Source organism: Uranotaenia lowii, chromosome 3 (assembly GCF_029784155.1).
Source record: "Uranotaenia lowii strain MFRU-FL chromosome 3, ASM2978415v1, whole genome shotgun sequence".
NCBI lineage: Eukaryota > Metazoa > Arthropoda > Insecta > Diptera > Culicidae > Uranotaenia > Uranotaenia lowii.
In genome coordinates this window covers 32,328,021-32,337,420 of record NC_073693.1, presented here as the reverse complement: position 1 = coordinate 32,337,420, position 9,400 = coordinate 32,328,021, and the positions used below count along the sequence as shown (strand labels likewise).

General features: G+C 35.8%; 2 protein-coding genes across 2 annotated transcripts; one reads left to right on the top strand and one right to left on the bottom strand.

Annotated features, from left to right (window-relative positions):
• Positions 1 to 1,624: 1,624 nt before the first annotated feature.
• LOC129754954 (conserved oligomeric Golgi complex subunit 6) lies at positions 1,625 to 4,261 on the bottom strand. Its single transcript, XM_055751220.1, has 5 exons — positions 4,122 to 4,261; positions 3,810 to 4,042; positions 2,583 to 3,476; positions 1,972 to 2,523; positions 1,625 to 1,900 (listed from the first exon to the last, which is right to left on the bottom strand). The coding sequence occupies exons 2-5, from the start codon at positions 4,032 to 4,034 to the stop codon at positions 1,670 to 1,672; spliced, it is 1,902 nt and encodes a 633-aa protein (XP_055607195.1). The 5' UTR covers positions 4,035 to 4,042; positions 4,122 to 4,261; the 3' UTR covers positions 1,625 to 1,669.
• A 911-nt stretch (positions 4,262 to 5,172) lies between these two features.
• Positions 5,173 to 6,383, top strand: LOC129757857 (uncharacterized). Its single transcript, XM_055755209.1, has 2 exons — positions 5,173 to 5,316; positions 5,375 to 6,383. Exons 1-2 carry the CDS (start codon positions 5,301 to 5,303, stop codon positions 6,292 to 6,294), a joined length of 936 nt encoding a protein of 311 aa, XP_055611184.1. The 5' UTR covers positions 5,173 to 5,300; the 3' UTR covers positions 6,295 to 6,383.
• Positions 6,384 to 9,400: the final 3,017 nt, after the last annotated feature.

Sequence of the window (9,400 nt, the reverse complement as noted above, 5' to 3'; positions counted from 1 at the left end):
GTCGATTTCCTCCTGGATCCTGTTCAGGATCACTTTGCAGAGTACTTTGAGGGTTGTACAGATCAACGTTATGCCTCGCCAGTTACCGCACTCTGTCAGGTATCCTTTCTTCGGGACCTTTACGAGGATACCCTGCATCCAGTCGGCTGGGAATGTTGCAGTATCCCAAATTCTAAATTCTTTCAGATAGGTCAATATCAAAACGTATTCTAATGAATCATCGCACTAATCCTTACTATAATGCTAAAACATTGGTAGATAACTTCTATTCAATAATCACCCAGATAAAAATGAAAAAAAAACAACTGATTTAAATTTCTATCTTGGAACAAAAAATATAAAATTTAAACAATAACAATAAAATTTCTTTAAGCAATTGGGCATCAAGTATTTTAAATTTGAACAACAGTAAGACAGCAAAATGTCCACTTACCCTGCTTACCCTATAGCAGCATTTGTGTTCGTAAAACCGACACCCAAAAAGCACCTGTGCACGAATACCGATGCAGCAAACACTTCGGGCGACCAATCAGCGGGCACGCAAACCAAAACAAAGCCCGATCTCTCGTCTCTCTCGTCCGTCGGCGTTTCGGAATTTTTCGCCTTTTTCCAACGTGTTTTGACAGCTCGAATTGTTGACGTTTCGATGAACGTCACAAACACGCTAAATTCGGTATACTTGCGTTTGGGTTTTTTTTCTTGGGGTCGTTGAACATAAATTTGAGATATTATCCATCCGACACCTTATTTTTCTGCCAAATATATCGTGTTGAATTGAATTTTTATTTTTTCCCATTTCTCCCCTTTAAACAAATGACTTTGTTATCCTATTTTGATCACCGCTGGGATATTTTTTGATATTAGTTTAAAGAATATCTGCAAATTTTATAATTCAAAGTAGAATTGTTAGGAAAAAATATAAATATTAAATATTAATAGGTGGAGAAGTCAAAACTAGAGCGTTTAGGGAAGAACAACTCGATTTTGTTATGAAAATGTAAACAAGGGCTTTTGTGTTATAAACAGCTTGAAACAACTTGTGTGATTCTTTGCCCAAGAGCCCGCTGGTTTTTTTGCCAGATCGGGCTCAATCCCGATCCGTCCGTAGCCGGTTATAAGGGCTGACTGTGGAGAGGAGCTGCGATTGCTTGGCCTCCTCTACATAGTCAGTCAGTGAGCCTAGCAAAAGTTTATCCGTTCAGTTTTGAGCTTTCTCCACAAATTGCCCTCTGCATACACTTCTTCTACAAAGCGCAATCGCTTCATCTATTCAGCTATATTCTTCACAATGTCTTAAAAATTTCTACCTTAGAATTTCATCTCGCCGCAATGCCATTAAAATAAATATTGTAACCAATAATTACAACGGCGATAAAAATCTTAAACATAATCTATCATTTGGGAGGTCGACCTTGCAGAATATCAAACATAATGCAATTTTCTCACACCCTAAGGAGCATATACTCGGTTCAGGATTTTGTCATTAAGTTTTGCAAAAAATCGTTCTCGACACAAGATTTTACTTTAACTGACCATAGGGTAGACATTAGGATTTAAGATAAAAATCAAATATGCCTTCGGATTCCATTTAGAATTGATACAAAAATAGAATTTCATAATATAGTACGATCTTTTAATAAATTTAATTTCAACTCTTACCTTTAAAATTTCAACCGCAAAGCAACTCCGCCACCTGTTCCGGTGTTTTCGGTAGCATCGTTTCGGGCCGCTCGAACCCAGAGCTCGGATCGTTGATGCGTTCGTAAATTTGCCGATAGATGGCAACGATCACATTGAACGATCGCTTCTGTACCGTCGCCCTATGATTTCCACTGAGCAACAGGTTAACCTGCGGCAGCAGCAGAATCTCCGGCATCTCCAGAAATTGATCCAGTTTAGACTGATTTGGAATTAGGAACAAAATGTTAGGAATTTGTTCCACAATTTTTATAAGGATTTGTTGAGGCTTACCACAAACATCTGCAGATGTCGCTGCTCGATTTGAGCGGCGCTGCTCTGCAGTACCGTGTAGATGGGTCCAAGGTTGAGATTTGCAACCAATGATGAGGCCTGTTCCGAAGTTAGGGTATCCAGCTGAGCATCCGATTGGGCCTGTAATCGTTCCAGGCGCTCGTCCATGTACTCGTAAATCGTGAGGACACTTTCGATCTGATAGAGCGAGTTTAACAGATACACAGCCATATCAGTTGTGGGGAGATGTGAGGCCGATTCTTGAATCGATTGAAGTAAAGGGTCGATGACGCATGATACGATTTTTAGAATGTCCGATTGACTGCCTTCCACCATACTGGCAACCGAAAGGATTTCTTTCAGAAGGTTTAGTAGCTTTCCCACACTCGGCGAGGGAACCAAATCGGTTTGCGGAGGTTCCAGGCCTAGTTTATGCTCGCTGGGTCCCTGCAACAGTTGCTTGACCTGATAGGTGAGGGAGCTAAGGTATGATGACTCTGAACGTGACTGGAGATCCAAAATGCACTGCTCCAGTTGCCCTCCTTTGACGACCTAAAAACAAATGCAATTGAAGAAAGGGAAAGGATACTTCAAAATTTAAGAATACCCACGCTATTGATAATATTTTGATAGAATCGAATCAAATTCGAAATTGAATACAAAAGAATGGTGTCCTTCTCGCTGTTCAGAATCATCTCCACTCTCACCCTCAACGGGTGACAAACTCCATCGGAAATATTTGTCATCGCCAGTTGAATCTGCTCGGTGATATCTTTGTCACATAGTTTGACCAACATCATAAGGTTTTCCTTTTCCACTGGCAAAATCTGGTGAATGTAGGCAAACATATCCCCTATGTAGCGTTTGGAATCGTGAGCCAACATCTCGATTGGTTTCGTATTGGGACCTCCAACTGTTAAAGCATCAATAAAACTGCGAACCACAACCGATCTTCTAGCGGTTGAGTACTCATCGATAACGTACTTAAACAAAACCGGTCTCTCCTGAAGCCTAGCCATGGCTTGAACCACCAACGAGCTGATTTCGTTGGCATCAACATTTCTACAGTGGCTTTGAGTCCACCGATACAATCGCTCTAAAGCCGCCTCCTGATGAAGGGTCATCTCTTCCATTATGTCCAAAGCAGCCGTCTGATAGCCACTCTGCAGTAAGGTTTTACAATCCGAATGAATTGATTGCACGTGATCCAAAACGTTGAAAAATTCAGCCGTTATCGGTTCATCCCTAGTGACCCCATAAAGCGTTTGATGCTCGGCAACCGACAATTGAAAACGAGCCAGGAAACCAGAAGCAACTCGATGCTGTAGTTGCAATTTTCCATTTTCCTCCTGCAGTCGGCCGGCTTGCTGGATCAGCTCCTGCTGCTGTGCTTCCGTGTTGCTCAGTTGAGTCTTCATGCCCCGGACCGAATCGCTGATGGCATTGATGTCGGCGCAGATGGCATCTAGGGATTCTTTCACCTCCCGGAACGAAGCCAAGAAGTTCTTAAAAGAAGCATTGGTTTAAAAAACTTAATTAAACTTAAATAAAACTGTAAAATTTAAATTAAGGCTTCAGGTTATTTTGGCAAATTTAATAGTTTGAAATTCAAACTATTAAATTTGCCAAAATTATGAACTTTGAATACCCTTAAACCGTTTACAATTTTAAAATTTGGACAAATTTGATAATTCTAGTAAATTTTGCAATTTTACATTTTTTACAACTTTGACAACGGAAACTAAATTTTAATCTTTTCAAAATTGTGATTTCCATGTAAAATTCAGTGATCGAGTAATTTTGGTATTGAACTGTTATCAAAAACATAAAACTCTCACCTCATTAATCATCAAACTTCGCCGTTCGATTTGGGACCGGAGATTCCGCCTCGACTGAAGCGTGTTTTCCGTATAGAACTGGGACAAATCCGCTAGCGCGTCCAGCGTTTCCCGGTCCGTTTCGATGCGGGTTTCCAGCATTTTGTTCAACCTCTTCTGGATGTAGTCCTCCTTCGTGGCTGGCGGTTGGCTTTCACCGCCAACTGTCGATTGGGATGTGTCCATTTTGTTTGCTGTTCAGTTTATAATTGTGAATTGAGTGGTTAAGTTGGTTTTTAAACTATTTTAACAACAAATTTAGGAAAAACATACCTGAGAGAAAAAATTTTGGTTTCGTGTCGCACTTTTCCAATAGAGTATTTCCTGAGACAGATTGTGGTAGGGTAGCTTTTTGTTTTTGTTTTGAAAAATGTAATCACCAACTGGTCGCCATTTTGATCTTTGATGATAAGGACTGTTCAATGCTTTCTTTTAAAAACTTCTTTTATTAAAAGCATCAACAAACCTTCATGTTTTAACTTGTTATGAGTTTACAAATCATTAAATGAAGAATTTATATGCTCCTCGCCAAGGTGCGCTTGCAAAACCACTACAATTGCATTGCCAATTTCATATCGTTACTATTGGCGTATTTTTTTTTGATTCCGGATTTGGCTCTGGAACCGTCAGAATAAAAAAGCAAGTTTCGGGTTTCGAGTTATTCCATACGTAGGTGTGCGTGAGAACGAGCGCAATGTTTACATGCAGCTGTCATTTTGTTCTCCCTTCTGGATTTCTTCATTCGGTTCTTCACATCCGGATTGCCGTTTTTCGTGTCCGGATTGCACTGGACTGCAGATAGTACGATTTTGCTTGGCTGAGAGGTTCAAAATCGCGGCAATAATCATTTGCCCGTTCATTATTTCAACTGTTTTGTTTTCAGCCAAAAACAGCTGTTTAATGTTTTGACAACAACGTTGAGAGTATTGGTGAACTTCTCGCAAAACTGACTTTTTTCTCAGGGCGACTCCGTCCCTTTTTCGAGCGAACCTAGGTTGCCTCTCGAGCAATAAATGAGCACGATGACAGCAGTTAGAGCGAACCTAGGTTGCCTCTAGTTTGCCTCCAGGTGAAAAAAAATACGGTATATCTGGCCGTTGAACATACGTAATGTTGTTGTTATGTTTACCCTACCACGATATGCCGAGAAAATGTAAACATGAGAAATCAGCTGTTCGTCTGACAAGTGGGGAAATGCCTTATACAAACAAAACAAACAAAACAGCTGTTTTTATTTTTTTCATCAGATGTGGAGTTGGATTCTGAAACTCTTTTAAACATCACACATCGAACGTCACAGACGAGATGACGATTCAAATTCAAATTTGGCGCGCTGCCGGAAGATTTCTTCTTAAATGGTTCTTCCGCGGCACTGCCTATTTGTTTCGGATCGGGGCACGGAACGGTTGCATAAATAAGGAGTAAGCCAGGAATCCCGTTATTCCGTTAAACATGAGTTCTGAAAATGGTAACACATTGATAAAAGTAAGTTCTAACTTATGATTTTAACAAGCTTTTTCCTGTAGATTCAACCAGTTCCAGTGCAGCGGCAGGTTCATCTGCTTCCGGTAGTTCGACCGACTTTTCTCAAATAGTCCCGGAGCAGAGCCACAGTCTGGCCCAGCGGATGTTACTGCACGTATATCGAACTTCCGGTATTGCGGCCGCTCGGCAGCTTCCATTTTGGGAGAACTTCCGGTCCCGAGAAATGAACATCCGGATGTCGGCCCGGGATCTTCGGACGATGTTTTTCTCTGAGGTCCTTCTCGAGCCAGAGCACTTCTACGAACTTCCCTACGCCACCGTTCAGTATTTGAACCCGCAGTTCAACATATATCAGCCGGAAGTGCTCGATTTTGGGGATCTTGCCGAAGGAGAGGACTTTCAACTCAACGTTCCCCATCAATCGATAACCGAAGACTTCAATCCTGAAGACCTAGTTCGCTTTGTAAGCATCCCCATAGAAGCTGAACGTAATCTTGATCTACCACCTGCGGATCTAGATTTGGTCCACAATCCTCCGAAACCACCAACCGAAGAAGAGGAACTAGCCAAGCAATTTGCCCGGATGCTAAGCGAACTAGTATGGACAGAAGAAGAAACCGTTGAGAAACCGATCCTTGATATTCCCGAACTTCGTGAGCGTATGCTCAACCTAGCAAAGGCAGGAGTTTCCATCCAAGACCTACTTCAACCAGGAGTCCAAGCGCGTGATCTCCTCGCCACCCAACAATCGGGCAAAATTGTTCACGTGGATCAGCAGGTTCCGGAAGTTCCCAAAACCATTGCTCGCACCATTCTCAAACGGTGCAAATCCTTGGGCGATTCCGGTATCGGATCATCCCCGAAGAAACGAACTCGGCTATTCCCTACCTCGTCATCCAGAAGAGGAGAAGCGCTTCGGCGCACTTTTTCGACCCCCGCTAATGACAGTCCGTCCCAGTGATTTTTTCCATACTGAGTTATTTTTAGTTAACTGTTCTATTGTAAGAAAAAAATGTCTGAGCTTATCATACTTTTTTGAAATGCTTGAACACGGGATTGGTCAATGATTTGAAGTGATGAACTTAACATTCGTTGGTTGAAAGGAAAGTTGAATAAATCTGCTTTTGACTAAGCCAAACAAGCTTAATTCTTTTTTAACAGTATATTTCAACGTATTAATTATCCTTATTGAAGCTCCTATTGCAGGTTTAAAATACATTTCTTAAAATATCTCATTAAAACGATGTTGGTTGGACATTCTTGACAAAAATATTAAAACCGCTTCATAATTTTCGATTTACATCATAATTTTAATTTAAACAAACAACCCTTGACACTAAAACTTGCATCAAATGTTGTAGAATCTTATTTTATACAATATTCAGGCTCGTTTCCAATCAGTTATGCTTTTAAAAGTTAGCTTTAAATAGAGCTTTTCTTCAGAAACAACTTTGCCATGGTTGCCGAAATTACAGAAAATTAAAAATTGTCTGAAAATATTTCATTTCAAAATTGTCAAATTACCAAAATTGTCGAAATGATCAAAGTTGTCAAAAATTTCCACGATATCAAATTTGTGAATATTTTCAAAATTGTCCAAATTGACAAAATTGTCGGAATTACCAAAATTGTGAAAATTGTCAAAATTGTCAATATTTTAAAAATTGTCAAAATTAACAATGTTGTCAAAATTGACAAAATGGCCAAAATGGTCAGAATTTAAAAAAAATTCAAGTTGTCGAAACTATCAAATTTGTCAAAATTGTCAAAAAATTCAAATTCAAAATTATCAAGATTATGAAAAAATTGTCAAATTTGTCAGAATTGTCAAAATTTTCTAAATTGTCATCATTGTCAAAATTGTCAAAATTGACAAAATTGTCAAATTTATCAAAATTGTCGAAATTTTCAAATTGTTAAAACGGTCAAATTTTGTCAAAATTTTCAGAATTTTCGAAATTGTCGAAATTGTCAAAACTGTCAAATGGTCCAAATTGTCAATATAGTCAAAATAATCAAATTTGTCAAAATTGCCAAAATTCTCAAAATTGTCAAAACGATCAAAATTGTATAAATTGACAAAATTGTCCAAATTGTCAAAATTGTTAAATTGTGAAAATTATCACAATTTTCAAAATTGTCAAAGTTTGTCTAAATTGTCAAAATTGTCAAAATTATCAAAATTGTCAAAATTGTTAAAATTGTCGAAATTTTCCAATTTGCCATAATTGCCAAAATTTTAAAAATTGTCAAAATTGAAAAAAAAATTAAATTGTCAAAACTGTCTGATTGTCAATAGAGACAAAATTTAGAAAATTGTCAAAATTGTCAAAAATTTTAAAATTGTGAAAATGGTTAGAAATGTCAAAATTGTCAATATGTCAAAATTCTCAAAATTTCCAAAATTGTCAAAATAGTCAAAACTGTCAAAGTTGTCAAAAAATATTCACAATTGACAAAATTGTCAAAATTATCAAAATTGTAAAAATTGACAAATTTGACAGAATTGTCAAATTTTTCAAAATTGTTAACATTGTCAAATTGACAAATCTTACAAAATTGCCCAAAATGTCAAAATTATCATAATTGTCGAAATTTTCGAAATTTTTGTCAAATTCTATCAAAATTTTCAAAATTTTCAAAATTATCGAAATTGTCAAAAATGTCAAAACTGTCAAAATTGTCGAAATTGTCAATATTGTCAATATTTCCAAAATCGTCAAAATTGTTAACATTGTCCAAATTGTCAAAATTGTCAAAATTTTCAAAGTTTCCAAAATTTCCATAATTTTCAAAATTTTCAAAATTTTTAAAATTATCAAAATTACCAAAATTGTTAAAATTGTCAAAATTACCAAAACCTTCGATATTGTTAAAATTGCCGAAAATTTTTAAATTGTCAAAATTGTCAAAATCATCAAAATTGTCAAAATTGTCCAAATTGTCAAAATTTTCAAAATTTTCAAAATTTTCAAAATTTTCGAAATTTTCAAAATTGTCAAAATTTTCAAAATTTTCGAAAATTTTCAAAATTATCAAAATTTTAATATTTTCAAAATTGCCAAAATTGTTAAAATTGTCAAAATTACCAAAACCTTCAATATTGTTAAAATTGCCAAAATTTTTGAAATTATCAAAATTGTCAAAACTTTCTTAATTGTCAAAATTGTTAAAATCGTCAAAATTGTCAAAATTGTCCAAATTGTAAAAACTATCAAAATTATCAAAATTTTCAAAATTGTCGAAATTCTCAAAATTTGTCGAAATTTTCAAAATTGTAAAAATTGTCAAAACTATCAAAATAGTCAATATTGACAAAATTGTCAAAATTGTCAAAATTGTCAAAATTGTCAAAGTTTTCCAAATTGTCAAAATTGTTAAATTTTCGGAATTGTCAAAACGATCAAAATTGTATAAATTGACAAAATTGTCCAAATTTTCAAAATTGTTAAGTTGTCAAAATTGTCAAAATTATCAAAATTTTTAAAATTGTCAAAAGTTCTTTAATTGTCAAAATTGCCAAAAAATTTTCAAATTGTCAAAATTGCCAAAATTGCAAAAACTTTCGAAATTGTCAAAATTGTGAAAATTGCAAAATTGTCAAAATTGTCGAAATTGTCAAAATTGTCAAAATTGTCAAAATAGTCAAAATTATCAAAATTTCCAAAATTTTCCAAATTGTCAAAATTACCAGAATTGACAAAATTGTCAAAATTGTCAAACTGTCAAAACTCTCGGAATTGTCTAAATTGTCAAAATTTACAAAATTGTCAAAATTGTCAAAATTTCCAAAATTGTCCAAATTGTCAAAATTGTTAAATTGTCAAAACTGTCAAATTTATCAAAATAATCAAAATTGTCAAAATTTGTCTAAATTGTAAAACTTGTCAATATTATCAAAATTGGCAAAATTCCCAAATTTGCCAAAATTGCCAAAATTGTCAAAATTGTCGAAATTGTCAAAACGGCTAAAATTTTCAAAATTGTCAAAATTGCCTAAATTTTTTGAATTGTCAAAACTATCAAAATTGTCAATATTATCAAAATTGTCAAAACTGTACAAATTG